The 18105-nt window shown below is 47.0% G+C and overlaps 3 protein-coding genes across 3 annotated transcripts; 2 read left to right on the plus strand and 1 right to left on the minus strand.

The window, feature by feature from the left end:
- Positions 1-812: 812 nt before the first annotated feature.
- L228DRAFT_248962 (OPT family small oligopeptide transporter) lies at positions 813-5079 on the plus strand. Its single transcript, XM_018332981.1, has 11 exons — positions 813-901; positions 993-1782; positions 1850-1908; positions 1971-2434; positions 2495-2854; positions 2913-3066; positions 3125-3638; positions 3698-3890; positions 3948-4370; positions 4436-4651; positions 4706-5079. The coding sequence occupies exons 2-11, from the start codon at positions 1220-1222 to the stop codon at positions 4775-4777; spliced, it is 3018 nt and encodes a 1005-aa protein (XP_018186741.1). The 5' UTR covers positions 813-901; positions 993-1219; the 3' UTR covers positions 4778-5079.
- Positions 5080-10967: 5888 nt separating this feature from the next.
- L228DRAFT_248965 (hypothetical protein) lies at positions 10968-13514 on the minus strand. Its single transcript, XM_018332982.1, has 4 exons — positions 13299-13514; positions 13000-13227; positions 12426-12944; positions 10968-12237 (listed from the first exon to the last, which is right to left on the minus strand). The coding sequence occupies exons 1-4, from the start codon at positions 13451-13453 to the stop codon at positions 11349-11351; spliced, it is 1791 nt and encodes a 596-aa protein (XP_018186742.1). The 5' UTR covers positions 13454-13514; the 3' UTR covers positions 10968-11348.
- A 1961-nt stretch (positions 13515-15475) lies between these two features.
- Positions 15476-17930, plus strand: L228DRAFT_284252 (hypothetical protein). Its single transcript, XM_018336207.1, has one exon. The coding sequence runs from the start codon at positions 15832-15834 to the stop codon at positions 17779-17781; it is 1950 nt and encodes a 649-aa protein (XP_018186743.1). The 5' UTR covers positions 15476-15831; the 3' UTR covers positions 17782-17930.
- The last annotated feature ends 175 nt before the right edge of the window (positions 17931-18105 follow it).

Raw genomic sequence — 18105 nt, forward strand, 5'->3', positions numbered from 1 at the left:
TGCTTTTATCGTCCCGTGGAGTCTGATCTGCATTGCGAGCTCTCTCCAGCCAATGGTAATACAAAGTGAATATCTTTTCATCTGCTATATCGCTGTCAAATATCACCTCTGTGCGTGCGACCCACCCTTTTCGTGTACAATCAGCCTTGCTCATATCTGATCCGATTTGTTGCCAGGGACGGCTCATCTCCTTTTCTGGTCGTCAAATGAACACTGCTTCCTGCAGTAATACTGTACTACAACACATTCCTTTAAACTTATCAGATGGACACACCGCAATGGCTACGGGACGAGTGGTTGCACTTCCAATAGTTCATGGCACGTCGAGCAGTGGCAACCTACATTCCGTTTGTTTTACCATCCGCGTCATCTGCTACTCTTTATACGCCTGTGTCACTCACCGCTTCACACCTCTTCCCGTATTCTTTTATGAATCCCCTCACCTTGTGCAATCTTGGCCCCTCACTGCGAGAGTTTCTCCACCCCGATTTCGGCATCGAGCTGACACCTTTTCTTCTTTTGGACTAGCCTTCCCGGTGCCCGAACCTTGCAATTTGGAAGCTAAACCTATTGTATATAAGTGTGCATCTGATTAGATAATATGCTTGTCGGAGTCATCTGATAATCTGCCGATCTAGCCAATTTGATGACCTCTCGACCTTTCCCCCCTTCTGCCTGGCCTATCGTCGTTATATCAGAAAGCTGAATCCCCCCCCAATTCCTCCCCTGCTTTGCCCAGAGCCTTTCCTCAGCTCCCATTCCTACACATTTTTCTTTCCAGAACGTTAATCCCTTACTTCCATCCTCTTTCACGCGACCCTTTCACCTGTTCCATATTTTGATTTGTGCCTGGTCACTCATCAAACAGACTAACTTACACCTTTGCTGTGTCTACGTCAATGTTCGTATTTCATATCGTGGTCTCTCGAGCTACAGCTCCGCCAACATTTACATGTCGTCTTTAGCTCAGCGAAGTGGCTCACCACCTACAGCGCCTTCACCGGCAACATCCATAGAATCCCCCCGTTCTCTATCCGACGATTTCGATCCAGGGCATGGTCGTGACACTGACGTCCTCGGTTCGTCTGCCGCCGCTGTTCGTCGCCGTCCTTCTGGACACTTCGACGTAATTGAAGACGACTATACAGCCAACGTCGACGACGCTCAAGCTTACGCGACAAGCAAGCTTGGGCGCTTCTTTCGGCGGCTTTCCAGCCTCATGTCCCAGACGCCCTTACTGCTCCGTTCCTCTCCGGCTCAAGGAACGGGTTCGTACGGTGCGCTGCCCATCCATGAGGATCCTCTCGATGCGGGGCAATCGAATCATGACGATGGACGCCCTTCCAGGGGTAGACGAGGGAAAGACCAGAGCGATATCTCGAGACGTGGAAGCGAACCTGTAAGCCAAGCATCGTCGAGATTACAACGGATCGATTCAAGATCCTGGACCGGGTCCACTGGTCGAGCTTCAGGGCAGTCATCTTCCCGCCAACGACGTCAACAACGGAAACGGCGAGCGTCCATCTCGAGGGCTGAGCTTCAGGCCTTGGCCGATACGCACAGTGATGCATTGGAAGGAATTCATGAGTCCGGCTTGGAGTCGAGATTCGCCGCCGGTGCAGGTGTGCCAAGCGTTGAGGCATTCGACACTTCATTCGATGATCGCCCTTCATCGTCGACCGGTGACGTGACAAGCTCCGAAACGAGCGATGAAGAAGTGATTGATATGGAGGATGACGGCTCCGAACAGGATGATGCTGAGAACCCTCCTGACAATTCTCCGTAAGTGCTAGGGTTTCATTGGCAACTTTGCCTCTCTATATGATGTGTGACTGATTCGCAACCTCAGGTACCCGCAGGTTCGGGCTTCGGTTTCCGCAGTAGATAATATTACACTTTCTATTAGCAGTAAGTTCAAGTCACCAGACTGATCCTCGAGCGCACACTAATACCTTTTGCGCAACTTTTAGCCCCTCGCATGTGGATTCTTTCTATGATGTTTGCATTGCTCGGCTCTTCAACAAATCTTTTCTTCTCATTGCGATACCCCAGCGTTAGCATTACTCCTGTTATTGCTCTTTTGCTTGTCCATCCTCTTGGCCTTCTTTGGGATCAGCTTCTCAAGCGATCAGACGATCCCGAAGAATATTTCGTCGATGGCGTCTTGCAAGGACGAAGCCCATCCGCTCATTCGGAGTGGGTCCCGCATGATCTGCGTCAACCCTCAGACACGGCTGCTCCTCTATCCAGAGTGCCTACTGGTGAAGCAAGTCCAGGACCTGCACACGAAACTAGCAGACCGGTGACGAGTAGTCGAAGGAGTTGGAAACGATCGCTGAGACTGTGGCTCGCTCAGGGGCGATGGAACGAAAAGGAACACAGTTGTGTTTACATTAGCAGCAACGTTTCTTTTGGTTTTGCCTTTGCAACTGACGTAGGAGGTCCCGGTTGGAAATATCTCGCATTTGAGTCCCGCCACTAATTTTCAGCATAGGTCATTGTCGAGCAAACAAAATTCTACAATCAAGATCTTGGCATCGTCTATCAGTTACTTCTGACGCTGTCGACACAGATTCTAGGTTACACATTCGCTGGACTTACCCGGCATTACCTCGTTCGTCCTGGTGGTATGATCTGGCCGGGCACCCTTATGTCCACTTCCATGTTTAGAACATTGCATAAAGAGGAGAATCGGATAGCGAATGGCTGGCGTATATCACGTTGGAAGTTCTTCATGATCATCTGGGGTGCTAGTTTCGCCTTTTACTTTTTACCCGGTTTGTTGATGCCGGCGCTGAGTTATTTCAACGTTATCACGTGGTTTGCTCCGAAAAGTCCTGTCATTGCCAATCTTGTAAGACCCTCCTTTGGTAATGACCAATGATTCTCCTAGGAATACTAACTATTTGCAGTTTGGCGTGGCATCTGGTTTAGGCCTGTTTCCTATCACGTTTGATTGGTCGCAGATTGCATATATTGGCTCCCCGTTGCTTACGCCTTTCTGGGCTGCCCTCAACGTTGTTGGGGGTCTGGTAATTGTCATGTATATCATGGCTCCTATTTTTTGTAAGACCATAATCGTATCTGTCACCATACCTGGAATTATAGACTAATTGTCTTTGAGACTATACCAATGTCATGTTCTCGTCATATATGCCCATCCTGTCGTCGGTTGTGTTCGACAACACTGGAAAACCATACGACGTCAGCAGAATCTTAACCAAGGATTTTGTGTTTGACAACGAGGCATATCACCGGTACAGCCGGGTTTTCCTTCCCATCACCTATGTCCTTAGTTACGCACTCCAGTTTGCAGCTCTGACAGCTCTCATCACCCATACCATCTGCTGGCACAGTAAGGATATTTGGCGACAATGGAAACGGTCGCTGCAAGAGAACAGGGTAGATAATAAGGCCGAATATCAGCCCGTGGATCCCACCGCGCGTCCCGATCCTGACAAAAATCAGCTCCGGCGGTCACTGAGCAGTGGAAACGCGTCTGACCCAGGCCTCGATACATTGATGAGTGGCGAGGATGTACACTGCCGGCTCATGCGACGATACAAAGATGCGCCAATTAGTTGGTACTTGATTACGTTTGTGACGATGACAGCGATTGGGATATTTGTCGTCGAATAGTAAGCAATTCGCTCGGATGAAGCGTTCTCCAGAACGAGTCTTGCTAATACTCCTTTAGTTACCCCATTCATCTGCCCTGGTATGGCTTGTTGATGGCCCTGGGTATCGGCGCAATCTTTTTCATTCCTATTGGAATCGTCATGGCCATTACAAATCAACAAAGCAGTCTTTACCTTATCTGCCAACTCATTTGTGGCGTTGTTTTCCCTGGCCGACCTGTGGCAAATATGGTATTTGTCACTTATGGTTACGTAGGTGTCTCACTCATCGATTGATATAATCACTGGCTAATATTCTCAACAATTTAGATCACCTCAATGCAGGGTCTCAAATTCTCCTCTGACTTGAAGCTGGGCCACTATATGAAAATACCGCCGAGGATTTTGTTCTGGGTTCAGATGGCTGCGACTATCGTCTCGAGCCTGACGCAGATCGGCGTTCTGAACTGGGCCTTCCGCAATATTCCACACATTTGCACACCTGAAGCCATCAACGGGTTCACCTGTCCTATTGCACGTGTACACTTCAATGGTAGCATTTTATGGGGCGTCGTAGGTCCACGACGCTTCTTTGGTCCTGGAGGAATGTACCGGCCCCTAGTCTGGGCATTCTTGTTCGGGGCTATCGCGCCACTTGGCGTTTGGCTTCTTGGCAGGAAAAACCGGCGGAGCTTGTGGAGAAGAGTGAATTTGCCAGTGCTGTTTGGCAGTTTGAGCTGGATTCCGCCAGCGGTCAGTTTACCTCCATCTAGTTTATTGATGACTTGCCGTTCCCATGCTAATTCATTGTTTTCCAGACTGGACTCAACTTTTCTGTGTGGACGCTCACGTGCTACATCTTCAACCATCTCATTCGTCGGCGCGCCCCGGCGTGGTGGAGCAAATACACCATGACTCTGTCTGCCGCATTGGACTCTGGCCTCGCATTTGGCGTTGTTGTAGTCTTCTTTGGCTTTGCTTATACCGGAATCATGGAAGGTTTCAAATGGTGGGGAACAGAGATTTACAAACAGGTTGGTATTGACGCCCATTTTCCATTTCGGCATCACTAATAACTGTGTCGATAGGGATGCGATTGGCAGGCCTGTGCGTACCGGACTGTCCCGCCAGGCGAGCACTTTGGCCCAGATACGTGGTGATGCATTAAACCTTCTTGTTCATATACTCTTATTCTTATTCTTATTCTTAATGCCCGCTACGAACTTGACGTATAGATTTCATGTTGCAGCATCGCTAGCGCGCTTCCTATTCTTATCATCTTTCAAATATTTGCATGCATATAGCTTGGCAATTTGTACCAATAAATGTCATTGACATCTCGCCTTTGGCAGCATATCTTTTCAAGTAATTTGGGCTTGGCATTGAGATTCCATGGCTTCTTCTTGTATTTAAATCAGTGCCTACAATTGACGAAAAATAAATGCCTGTATTTAACGACAGCAAATACAAACTGTTAAATTTCTCTTTTGTGCAAGCCCTATCTTCGCGTCCCCCAGGAAGGAAACCCCTTGCCAAATTCATTAGCCTTTGGGATTCACGTCCTTCTCCCTCAATCTCCTACGGCGGCACTTGCGATTTTCCACCAAACGAAGCATAAATCCAGAGAAGCGAAACAATCACTCTGCAAACTCTCCTATCTTCATGCTTGCCACTGAATCACTAAATTCTCATGCCTTTGCAATTCACAAGAATCACGAGACGTTCTGGTTTGTTGCCTATCAAACTCGTACTTGGCTGCCTGGCTGCCTAGGAGATGCCTAGAACATTCCCTTCCATTTCGAACCAATTCTGCTATTCCTTTTCACATTCACCTCGATATCATCAAGTATATAAAACTCCCTTTTCCGCTCGCGCTCTAGAATCCTAGATGATTCTCTCTTCCTCGTCGAAGCAGTTTCTAAGACACATGTCCAGACTCTAGAGCCCCTATGAGCAATCTCGAGTATTCTTATAGCTTGGCGGCTATATATTTGTGCAAAACCCTGAGCATGCAAATACCACTCACACCTTTCTTTTCAAGTTTGGGGTTATATATACATTGGCAGTGGAATAAATGCTACTGGGGTCTGTCGAGAGAAGTCGAGTTGAAAATATGTGACGGGTTTAGTAAAGGAAGGGAAGACCCTGAAGCTTAGACGCTTGAGACATTCAGACAAAAAGACCTTTGAAGAAGCTGAATTGGAAGAACCCAGGAGGGGCCAAAATTACGGGGATTATCACCCCCTATGCCTACCGACTAGAGTTTCCGCAGAGGATGGAAATTCATAATGTTTCTGGATTGCAGAAATCAGGTATGGAGAGCTGAGTGACACTCGTTCAGGAACTCTTGCTGAGAGATTCTGTGGATGTGGATTTTCATTTGGAGTTAATACATCGCCGGAGACGACGAGAATGGCCATCCATGGAGTCGTCACCCAATCGAAATGGGAGTAAAGCCTCGACGGTATACCGTATTATGCCTGTTGGCTCTGCACGTGCAGACATTTGAATTGAACAATCTTCACAACAACGGAATCTCTATCGGACTCGCAGAACTTGCTTCCCTTGAAGACGAAAAAAGCCGAAAACTTCTGGCGGGGTTTATCCCTCTCCAGTTGAAGAGTCTGCACAAGACAGAGGATAACTGTCCTGCCTCGTGGCGCAAATGCTGTTCCAAACTTCTGCTGCTTTCTACCAAACCTTTACTGAGATATCCTGCGGCCTGCCTTTCAGTGTTGGCGGCTACCATGGTTATTCTTCGGTCTAGAGCCTGCTTCAGCTGGAGTCTGGAGACAGAACAACTGGCCAAGAAAGGAACGACAAAGCAAAGATTTCAGAGGCCGAGAAAACGAAACTTGTAGGGGAAATGACCCATTCATCTCTGTTTTGAACCTCTTTCTTCACGATTTTCCAAGCTTGGCTACGATTCTAAGAGGGGCTTTGTTTTTTCTTCACTTGGAACATTACAGCTTTTCACCGTACTCGTTCTCTGGATAGAGCATGCCCCTGGCAGGTTCAATTCGATATTATCTGAGGCTGTCATTGGATATATATCTCCCATACAAGAGCAACGAAATTGAGTCTATCTATCAAGTCAAACTGTCGAAGAATGGAAAGAAAGGGAGAAACCCGCGGCCAATATCTCGAAAATATGTCTCGCAGCCGCGAGGATTCATTGAATATACGGGGCTGGTTGAAGGCCTAGGGCCGAGAAAACAACGAGAGCGGGTGCTAGAAAATAACAGAGCAGTTCCCTGCTGTCTATTGTTTCTACACAAGCAAACAAAAAACTGATATTCCAATTTGATGCTCAAAGATTATTCCGACGAGATCAAATTTCGATTTTCAAAAAATTTCCGACTGGAAACGACAATCGATTGTCGTTCCCAACTTTTCAACGGCAGAGTTTATAACGGAGGCAAATGCAACAGAAAACCGGGGCTGGATCGAGTCGTATTTCGTCACGAAGAAGGCGAGAATCAACCGTGGTGTAACATCGTTGATACGATGAATTTCAAGAGAACCAAATGGGCAAAAAAAAAAGTTCAAGTTTTGATCTGCTCATACGCAGTAGATTCCTGTGGTTTAAATCTTTACCACCTCCGCCATACGGCGTCTCTGCACCATCTACCGCCTGCATATATGAGGGCTTGACCGGATGAACCTCATTTATTGAACAGTGGCTGATTCGTTTCTGTAGAGAGGTGGATACTTTCTTTTGGGCCATGTTGTGGGTGGTGCCCGGCTTCAACTACAGTCTACTCCTATAAAGATTATTGGCTTGAGAGATGTATGCGAGGTAAACGGATGTTGCTTTTGAAGAGAGATGGCATACGGTCATACCTCAACGGATTAGATATGGCCGTGGAAAATTGCGTTCTGCTCTTCGGTCTGCTCCAGTCTCTCTGCCTCTCTCTTGTCCTCCGGACACAAAATGACGGCAGATGTCTACAAGGTGTGTTCTATGTCGCCAGTCAAAATCATCCTGGTTTGGTGTTCGGAGAAGATATTTCTTCAATACCTATCCTCCAATCCTGGAGGCAATGATGGTGATCCTCAGTTGCCCTCGCCTCGCCCTTCTTCTGACAAAGGTGAAATGCCACAGAATTCTCCCGCAGGTGTCAAGAATCATGATATGCCACTTTAAATGCTGGAAGAATCAGCGGCAACTGATGGCTCGTTGCGCTTTGTGCGACTCCCATGGGGCACTACCGCAGAATGTCAGGTTGATGCTGAGCCTCGTCCCCACTGGCGAGTTAATCCCAACATGGAGGAATTTATTGCACAAGCTAGGCTGCTAGAGAGGCAGCAACGGGTGCTGGATCCGCCACGGGGAGTCCTTCTCGCCATTCTTCTCGCTCTCCTCTTCCTGGTTCTCCGAGTCACCCTTCTGGGTCGTCTTCCGCTGTTGTCGACTTTGTCTTTCAGAATGCTTTCACTCTTTCACTCCGTGCTGTGCGGCCTGTGGTTACCAGGACAAAGGGTTACTACACGGTCGCATGGCAGAATCACTATGGATTCAGGCGTACGGCACGCCCAACTACACACCGTGCACCCCTCAGTCGTCAATAGATAGGATTAGAATCCGACACTGCCCTAAGGCAACCAGAGAGCAATGATACCATCGGCGCAGAGTACGAAAGGAACGTTTGCAAGCATTGACCACACGAAATAGCGATCGTTACTTTTCTACAGCCATAGCTATCTATTAATGTGCTTTGGTGGCAGATATAAACAGAACAGAAGCAAAGAAAGAGTCAGAGATGAGGATTCCGTAGAGTTCTGGCAAACCAACAGGTGCTACCTGGCCACAGCCTACCGGCAGATCCAAGCCCTCAAGCAGATACATGCCCTGACGCTGATCTGCCACCGGGTGTCAGATTGGATAATGGCTTGTGCGCTGCTCGATTTTAAAATATCTGAGAGGAAAGATGTTGGACCATGTCCTAAACTCCTGTCACAGCTATGGCTGGTTTCCGACAGAGTCTCGATCGCCATATCTGGCCCGAATGTAAGTCGGCCTGGTTCTACTACAGTTAAAGCTATTCAAGAAATCTAGAAACTTGCAAAGCATGAGTTGATCTAAATACTTATTAGATGAAAGATATACTTTTAACTCAAAGAAAGGATACAACGAGTGACTATATCCGTTACAGTGGACAGGTCATGACTCATGCTCATAGCAGCTGGAGGAGGATGTTTCAAATACTCAGCACCTAGTAGATAGATTCCACCGCAGGTATCCAAGTATCCTACCAATTGAGCACTGAAAGGCTCTCGCATGAGACCCCGGAAAGACTGGAAGACTGCAAAGCTAGTCGGAAAGGAAGAAGCACAAAGGTCGTATCACAAGCAACAACAAAAATTTCCAGTATGAGTCTAAAACCGCCGGGTAATATCCTGGCTGGAACTTCATCTGAAGACTCGAAGCAAACCTGGACAGTTGGTAGAGCTGACGTTTTCGTTTACAGAAAGGCATTGGCTGCCAACTCTGGCAAAGAGAGTAAAAGAGGACTTTTACTGACTCTGACAACCCATTGGTCTTCTGTTACAAAAACATGGATATTCTTCCAATAATACGTTCTCTCGACCATATTGGAAACACTCGGCGACTTCAGAGAATCAGACCACATTAGCAGCCCTTGTGCTTTGACCAAAGGCAATCAGTCTATTTACGAACAAATGTTTCCCTCATACCTGACTGTAATGATGATGTTCCATGTCCAAGTGCAACGTCACATACGATTGTATAACAAGGTTAGAGAATTTTTCTATGTTATAATTTTTTTTTATTAGTCACTCAGACTCACTCTTTCAAAGAGACCAATTTTGACTTAATGCTAGCATCTCCTCTGCCCTTGGAAATTTTTTATTTCAGGGCTCGCTGGCAGCTGGCTGTTTGGCTTGGTAGTAGGATGCATTGGTACTGGTTTGACCGCTTGGTTCACGGGCACTCTGGCATACAGGAACAACGGCTGTACTATGAGGCAGCAGGCTAGATGAGAGTCGAGACACAATTGATTTGGGAGAGTTTTGACAAATTCTCTTGGAATGAGTTTCTTGGCTATTAGATAGTTGAAGATGAAGCCCTTTGCCATTCGTTCTTTTCTGTCCATGCATGTCATGGGCACTGTGGAACAGGAAGACCCGAGTCCCGACTGGGCAGGAAGGGTGGTCTAAAGAAAGGAAAATCAGCTGGCCGCTAACAATTTGGCCGCCGTGGCCTTCCAAGGAATGGGAGAGAATCGCCTTATGGGGGAGGGAGTGGATCGGGTGTTCTTGCTCTTTCTGAGCCAATTGCTTCGCTTGTACTCCGTACGGAGTATTTACACTTTCTCCAAAACTGATAAACATAAATGCAATGCACACTCCAAGTATGTACTACTATATCTTATTTTGTCTTGTATTTACTAATTCTTTTATTAGAGATAATGGCAAAAAGCAGTCGGGGGTCACCAATATTTACTCATTTTGGTAACCTTACCAAAACTTGTAATATTTGACATCATGACTCTTTCTCAACAACCAATATATTATTACTAAGTTTATATACATTATAAAGTTATTCATTAGCTTATCATATTATATTAATTTTTATTGAGTTTGTTTAACTATTTTTTTACTATCTGTAGAAGACATTTAGAGGAAAACTAATGATTTCTAGCCAGTACTATACAGACTAGAATAAGGAGGGAATTTCTACAATAAAATGATATAATATTTACAGGAAATATATAGCTTAAACTCTTCTATCTATGTATTATTTTGAAATTTCTATACTATTAGTTGTTGTTGATTAATCTATGGCAAAACATCTTCCCCTGTTAAGCCAATGGTGGGAAGATTTTCGTGCCCTAGTACTGTAAGTTTAACCAAGGAATCGTCCCTTCGAGGGTCCGTTTGTTAGTCCAATACACCAAATGAGCTTTTCTAAACCACCGGAACCTTTCTCAACTCGGCGTTACTGTGTTATGGCCTAGCTTCCATCTCTCTGTTACAAGTGCGGTGTGTCTCTCTAAACAAAAATGAACTCTATAAGCTTTCTATATACATAACAATACTATCAGGAGAAGAACGGCTAACATAGCATGAATCGCCCATCGGAATTGGAATGCAGTGTAATCGGTATGGGAAAAGGGCAAGAGAATTACAGTCGGTCAAGTAGATTACATCTCCATTTTTTTTTTCTTAACCGGTGATATTTATGTCTCTTGATTTTGGCGCAACTTGCAAGGCAGCAAGGTTCTCGGCGGGAATATCATCCGCATTATTCAGATCCAAATGAAAAGGGCTAAAGGGTAAAGGTGAATATTATAATAGAATTAAATATAGAAATAATAAAGCAGATTTTCCCAGTTATGGTTTGAAAGTAATAAAGGTATTAATAAATGAAGTGTCGGGTAAAGGCCTAAAACAGTATGGATATAACGGGTTGCAAGATGGAGAGCATCAATGTATAATAATGCAAAAAACGATTGGTATCATGGCAGGGTAGCTAAATGTTTCGTGAATGAGAAATGAGCTCGTAATGTAAAAGGTATAATTTTAAAGATGCATTCGTCCAGTAAGAGGCAGAGTCGCTGAGTCGTGAATGTCGATGAGTTGAAAGAATACTGTAGTATAACGGCGATGCAATGACAAAGTCGTTCATCGTAAATTCATGACGATGTAGGAGAAAAGTGAGAAATTAGATGATAATCTTAATGGTGATGGCGAAAAGAACATCCCGCATCAGCCAATATTATGCAACCATGATCCGATTTTGCCGTCACTGCCCATGAGGGTATGTCGTCGACGACCAGCGCCTGGACGGTTGAGCACATTGGCCGTGGTGAGATCAGAACTCATCCTTCCGTGTGTGGGATTTGCAGCCGGAGAGGCATCTTCTCCTTCCCTCGTTTGTGTGTTCGTGTTGCGCCGGTTTCTTTTCGATGTACGGGTATCTCGTCTTGGCTGCTCTTCGACGAGTAAGCCGGGTGGAGCCCAGGAACCATTCAATGCCTGTCGATCATCGAGACCGCGCATCTGGTTCGCAATGGCAGCAGCATTGTCGAAGAAATGTCCAGTAAAAAGGTTTGCGGGATTGCGGGCGTGCACGTAATCCTCATTCATAAAGTGGTCGGTCGTGTTACCGATTCCAAAAATATCTCCCTGTTGACCATATTCCCGGCGGGCTTGTTCTTCACGTGCCATTTCTCGCTCTCGTCGGCGCTGGAGTTGCTGTTGCTGCACGAGATGCTGATGCTGACGACGAGCACGACGGCGGGTTGCGTAGTCGTTCAATACGGCGTCGACGATTGCGTCTTCATGTCCATCTTCGTCATCATCCTCCATGCCGAGGATTTGCAGTCGTCGAGCAAGTATTTCGTCTTCTTGCTCTTGTCGTCGACGCTGTCCTAGTTCCTCGTGGTATGCAAGCGCGCCGCCACGATAGCCGCCAATATCGTCTGCTGTCGCGCGCCTATAGTGGCCGTACCCCGGTGGCGCGCCTGCCTGTGGTTGTGGCACATTGAAGTGGTTTAGACGGTCTCCGTCGGCAATAGCGCCATGATTGAACCACGGACAATCACAAGTCTTCCAACGACGTGCACAGATCATGCAAAATTCGGCACCGCAGCGACTATGTCCGAGCAAAATCAAGTAAGCTAGTGCTTGATGAAGAAAAAGAAGATTGAAATGAGAAGAAAAAGAAGAGTAAGAAAAGGGTACATCATCGATGACACTGAGGGTGGAGATGAAAAAAATCTCCATAGCTTGACCAGAAGAATCATGACGGATCCCAAAAGGATAGCAAACAAGGCGGCGTACCATGTCATATGATTGCACCCTTCTTTGAGCTCGACCATGGCTTTGCAGTTAAAGCATCGTTGCCATCCTTCTTGTTTGGCGACTTCAATGAATCGTTTGGTCTCTTCGTCGTTGGGACATTCGCGTCTCGTATGCCATTTCGCATTGCAGAGGCAGCATATTTTGGTCTTACACCGGCTACATTTGCCGTATTTGCGGCCGCTGCTCGAGTCGATCTGGATGTTGCCAGGCCTGATCCATTCGCCGCAGCCGCGCGTCGGGCAGTAGATACGGTTCTTGGTTGTGTACTCTTGATACTTTTTGTTCCATTGCATCTTGAACTTGTCGTTGAATAATCGATCCACGTGACGTAGTGGGATATGGTCTTGGGTGCAGCACCGGGGTGGCATATGCTGTGGATCGCTGATAGACATGGTGAACACACGCTTGAGGCACTCATGGCACATGCGGTGGCCGCAGGCAAGTTTGGCCGATTTCGACATTGGCACGTCGTCTGCCGCGCAGGTTAGACATGCGACTCTAGAAAGGGCAAATATTAGCTTTAGAAGTTATCAATTCTGTGAAAGTTGCTTACTTTTTCTCAGGTCGCTGAGGCGATGGCCCAAACAATGCAGCGAAGAGGCCAACGCTGCCTCGACGTTGCTTTGGGCCAGTCGCAGTCCCTGTTTTGCCCATTGATGGTTCTGCTGCTGTAGGTGCGGATGAGGTCGGAGGTTGCCCTTGGCTGGTCGCAGTCGTATTGCTTCTTTGGACGCCTGGGCGCGGAGATGCTGATGTCGGCTTCTCTTGCATAGACGTGCTCCTTTGTAATTTCAAATCCAAAAGATTAGTGAATGAACTGAGATTCCCCATGTTTCTGCAATTTGCCCATACCTAACGACCTTGGGAGTCGCACTGCGGCTCGGAGCGGGTGAGCTCTTGGCGGTTGCATTTCCAATCTGGGGATTTGACATTCGTTTCGCGGAAAGTCTGGCAGGCTTGTCTGAAGCTCTCTTGCTCGAGTCCGATTGTAATCTGGACTGAGACATGTTCGATCTTGAAGTTCGCTCTCTCGATTTTGGGGATGAGGTCGAGGAGCGCGCGGGTTTCCGAGCCGTGTGGCCGCTCTCATGTCGGTCTGGAGGTCCATATACATAGGCCGAATTATCTGCAGCTGCTCGGTTCTTGGTCGAGTCCCTTGCGGTAATCGTAGCGCCTGCATGGCTGCCTTTGCCAAGCCGGGGCGTCGTCTTGTCTCGAGATTGTTTGGATGTAGCTCTTCGTACCGGGGTCGCGGCGGGTGATCGGGCCGCCTTCAAGTTGGTCATATTCTTAGGTTTTGACTTTCGTATCCGCTCCTCTGACGGACGGTCATAGAATTCGGTCCTGGCTCTGCGCAACTGCTCGAGGTCCAAGTTCTCTGTACCTGCAAGTCTCGACATAGCATCTGCAGCGTTTGTTGTACCCGATGCCCTTTGCGGAACTCTATCAGCTCTTCGAACCCGTCGGACACGTCTGCGGCCAGTCTCTCCAATTATCGCAGCTTCTGATGTCTCTTCGCTGGCATCTACCATGGCTCATTCCAGCCAGCGGGCCCTGAATAATAAAGAATAAACAATATGAGTGCTAACGCATGGGGAGCGAGCGAGTCAAATCGCTGCCCGATCTGACCGCCAGAAGAAGGGTGAACTGTAGCCAATGAAGTAGTGCGAGAACTCGTGGCAGGGTAGGGCCGTGCAGAAGGCCGTCAGTGACGGGGCAATGATCGTGACTTAGTGACATATTGAATTGCACATGCAGGGACTCCACTCGGCTGCTTAGAATTGACGATGATCGCAGAAGTGACGAGATGGATCTAATAAAGAAGTAAACTGTCAAGGTTTCTGGGCATGAGGTAGATAGGAGCTCATTTATAATAAACAATGCCACATTGCGGAGCGGAACCATGCAAAAGTTTGGTAGCGAACTCGGGTATGCTTAACTGTATTATGCTGAAGAAGGAAAATGTTAGCTATGATGGTTATAACTAAAGACGCCATTACAGTTATAATGTCTACACCAAATAGCCGAATACGTTAGATAACCAGGGTTCGTCTCGTTAAGTAATTGGTCAGCAATCCTATCCAATAACTATGCCCTTCGAATCATTCCTGACCTCCACGGTGGACCATTTTGGAAAAAGTTGCCAAACATACGTCGGAGTATGAAATAGAGCTTGAGCATCTTTAATGATGGCTATCATTTAGATTACAATATATCAATGATCAGAAAACCCAAACTTCCTCCATCACGGCACATAGGATGCTTTTTCCGCTTCATCATCCATGGATTCATAATGAATGATGAAAGCTGTCCAGAAAGAAATGGAAGATTGAGGATATACAAGAATCTGATGAAAAATTCTCAGCGAAAAGAACGTTGGGGCGGAGAGCATATATGACATCAAATGATTCAAATGATAAATGGATTGTTTCTCCTTTGATATTCTCGATTGCCACGGAATTATATATTACAGAGTTTTAAATAGCGTTAAAAGGGCAAAGAAAGTAGACATTGCATAAAATATTGCCAAAACGAGGGATAAGGAGCAAAATCTACGTAATTGGAAGGAGCGACCAAGCTGGATGCACCTAACCATCTAGCACAAAAAGAAAAGGCAAACGTGGAATCACTTTCCATGTATCAAATGTTCGGGCATACGAGAACTAAACTGCAAACGACATATGTAAATGAGGAAGGAGTGACCAAGCTGCTTGACAAACTAATCCCAAATCTGAACTATCCAGTCACTTCCACAACTCAATGAGCAGCGAACAGCTGATCATCAAAAATCAAATTGACTGCTTGCTCGCTCGCTGCCTTGTTTGGCAGGTTACAAAACGTAGAAACGATGGATTCTGAACACGAACAAACATGGATTGATTGTTCCCTTCAAGGTGATGATTGACCAATAATACGTTATTTGAATATACGGCTCGGCCAGCTACATACAGTGTAGTATGGAAAACTTGCAAATCCATAGCTTAACTGATATCAAACTAATACGTATCCGGCTGACTGCATTTCCACAGGACCACAGGTGAATGAAAAATGAATAGTTGAGATTTGTCAAGCACTTACATTCAATCGACGATTAGTGGAGCTAGTATTCCCAAGCACTGTTTCCCAGTCGCCATCCGGACGTCAGAGAGAATTGGGGAAGCTTATAAGATAGCCCCATCACCACTGGATTTGCAGCATGATCTGACAGACTCTCGAGCATCTTCTCAATCTTCAGCTCTTTTGGCTAGGAGCACTCTCAGCTTTATCCCACAACTCCGTTTATCCAAGACCCAAAAGCCTCAAACAGTTCGCTTTCTTAATTTGACAATGCAGCAAGGAAGACGCTCTCTTGGCTCTATGCCATCAGGTTCAGCGGGTGTGTATAATGTTCAAAGATTCCAAGCCACAGGACGATCCAAAAGCTGACCTTTTGACAGGAAAACTTAAGCCACCGCCCATTTCAGTGCCGCCTCCTCAGAGAGCTCCAGCCAGCAGGCCTGATGGCAGGATGTATGTATTGGTTATTTGTGGTGTGGACAGACCTAAATCGAACGCGGACGCCGGCATATTTGGCGATTTCATGGGAATCTCTCTTGCGTTCAGAAATCTTCTCAACACCTCTCTAGAAGGCACTTTTCTGTCCTGCTTTCCGTTGGACCAGCATTTCGAGCATCTCGGAAACCAAGGCATCAAAGATATCAAATTTGGAAAATTTGGAGCCAACAATAAGCCGCTTTTTGTTTTCACTCGCGAAAAATTCGAGCAGAACCGTGACCAGCAATGGTACGATTATGTGCCCCCTGGGCAGCTGATGCAGGAGGTTGGTCTCTGGATCCGTGCGAGGGCTCAGGAAACAGCCTCTGGGGATGTGGTGAACATCTTTTTCCAATGTCACGGCTCGCATAATGGCGGAATCGAGATCGGGGATTCCCTGGTAGCTTCAGAGTCAATCGTACGGCTCCTGTCGCTGTTTAAACCAGGTGTTCAGGTGAATGCCGTTGGCAGCCACTGTTATTCGGGTCACCTTGTTGAGTTGATAGCGGCCAGAAATGAACTCGGTCGTTATGCAGTCGCCGCAGCTGGAAAAGATGAAAAACACTACGGAGCGACAAGATCTGTTAGCAACAGAGTGAGAAATTTTCGTTTCTCCCAGCCATTTATTCAGTCACTCGCCAAGATAAAGCTCCCACATCTCCAGCAGAATCCTAGCGGACCTCTCACTGTCGAAACACATGACAGGTATATGCAGGACGCTTTGGAAGCTAGCATCGTGGGCAGTCCTAGGTCCACTTACACGAGTTATCTCTCAGACGAAAAAGTAGCGGCTTTGGCACTCGTTGAGGATCTCTTGCTGAGAGATTCTGTGGATGTGGATTTTCATTTGGAGTTAATGCATCGCCGGAGACGACGAGAGTGGCCATCCATGGACCTGACCGTCTTGAATCAAATGACGATTCGACGGGAGCACCCTGACCCAGAAGTTCGACGAAGAGCTGCCGATCTGGTTCGGGCAGAAGCTGCCGACTGCGATTTCGACCAGCCACAGAGAGAAGACGGCGCGATTCTAGGGGAGTTGGAGCTTGCAAACCCAAATTATTCCATGTTGTTGCAAGCTTTGTACTGGCGGTCCCGCCAGCAGTCGGCTATTTGGGACTTATTTACAGTTCTTGTAGAACGCGGCTTTCTTGATTATCGAGTGAGTCTCGAGGCGCCCATAAGCTTTGACCGTGGGACCGACTCCGTGGCGCTCGTTGAGCAGGTCCTGGTTTGTTTTGACGAGGTAAAGAGCCTGATGGAGAAACGTCATGAAGGCACTAATCCTTTCTGCGAAGGGCTCGAGGGAGCAATCATTTGGCTTGCAGTAATGATAGCACGGGGTTGCGCGGATCCGCCCAAGCTCTTTGACACTATCGAGGCGACGGGAATGCTCGGTAAATTCAACATGGAAACCGCAGAGCTGTTCGTCACTGGGCCGCGTCCAAGGACCATTGTCTGTGACAGATATGCCATGGCCGGGACATCAAAGTCGTATTTTGGCTTCTGGCTGCCTCACGGTGTTGGCGAGAACCGTAATGAAAGAACCCTAGCCACGAAGATCAGAGCAGCTCTCAATAAGTTCAACCAAGTGGAAAGCTGCTATAAGCAGTATTTCCAACTTAGTGATGACGAATTACTGTTGGAGATCCAACAGGACCCATATCTTCGATCGCATCCCAATCGACAGCCGCGATTCAAGCACAGCGGGCAATGGGTCGAGGGTTATCCCGCTTCGCCGCCTCTTTCTCCGACTGATCCATCCATCCAGAGTATCTTCTCTTCGTTTTTGACGCATTGAATTGTCACCAGAATAGGGTTTATTCTTGCAAAGGAGTGGACAGTCATAGCAAGGCGCAGAAAATCAAATTGAATAGACTTTTTCCGTTTTATTATTGAGATTGATTTATCCGCAGCGTATTTTCCATCAGTGACTATACCAATTGCTCGCGACGTAGCCATCAAGTACCTAGTTAATATATGCAATTGAAAGTGGAAGGATGTTTGCGCACTGACATTTAATGACGACTAGACAGGGGAAGCAGTCACAGAGGGGGTATGAATACCCGACCCGACCCGCCCCTTTTCGCCTCGACTTGACACTTCCGCGCGCGCGTGTGCCTTC

This window comes from Xylona heveae, assembly GCF_001619985.1.
Source record: "Xylona heveae TC161 unplaced genomic scaffold L228scaffold_8, whole genome shotgun sequence".
NCBI classification, from domain to species: domain Eukaryota; kingdom Fungi; phylum Ascomycota; class Xylonomycetes; order Xylonales; family Xylonaceae; genus Xylona; species Xylona heveae.

Bases quoted from the DNA above. Each gene is read 5' to 3' on its own strand.
- L228DRAFT_248962 (XM_018332981.1), top strand. From the start codon at position 1,220: ATGTCCCAGACGCCCTTACTGCTCCGTTCCTCTCCGGCTCAAGGAACG. The intron at 3,067-3,124 runs GTAAGACCATAA...ATTGTCTTTGAG, and splicing joins TATCATGGCTCCTATTTTTT to ACTATACCAATGTCATGTTC. The intron at 4,652-4,705 runs GTTGGTATTGAC...CTGTGTCGATAG, and splicing joins GAACAGAGATTTACAAACAG to GGATGCGATTGGCAGGCCTG.
- L228DRAFT_248965 (XM_018332982.1), bottom strand. From the start codon at position 13,453: ATGTCTCAGTCCAGATTACAATCGGACTCGAGCAAGAGAGCTTCAGAC. The intron at 12,945-12,999 runs GTAAGCAACTTT...TGCCCTTTCTAG, and splicing joins CCTCAGCGACCTGAGAAAAA to AGTCGCATGTCTAACCTGCG. The intron at 12,238-12,425 runs GTACGCCGCCTT...GCTCGGACATAG, and splicing joins GGGTGCAATCATATGACATG to TCGCTGCGGTGCCGAATTTT.
- L228DRAFT_284252 (XM_018336207.1), top strand. From the start codon at position 15,832: ATGTTCAAAGATTCCAAGCCACAGGACGATCCAAAAGCTGACCTTTTG.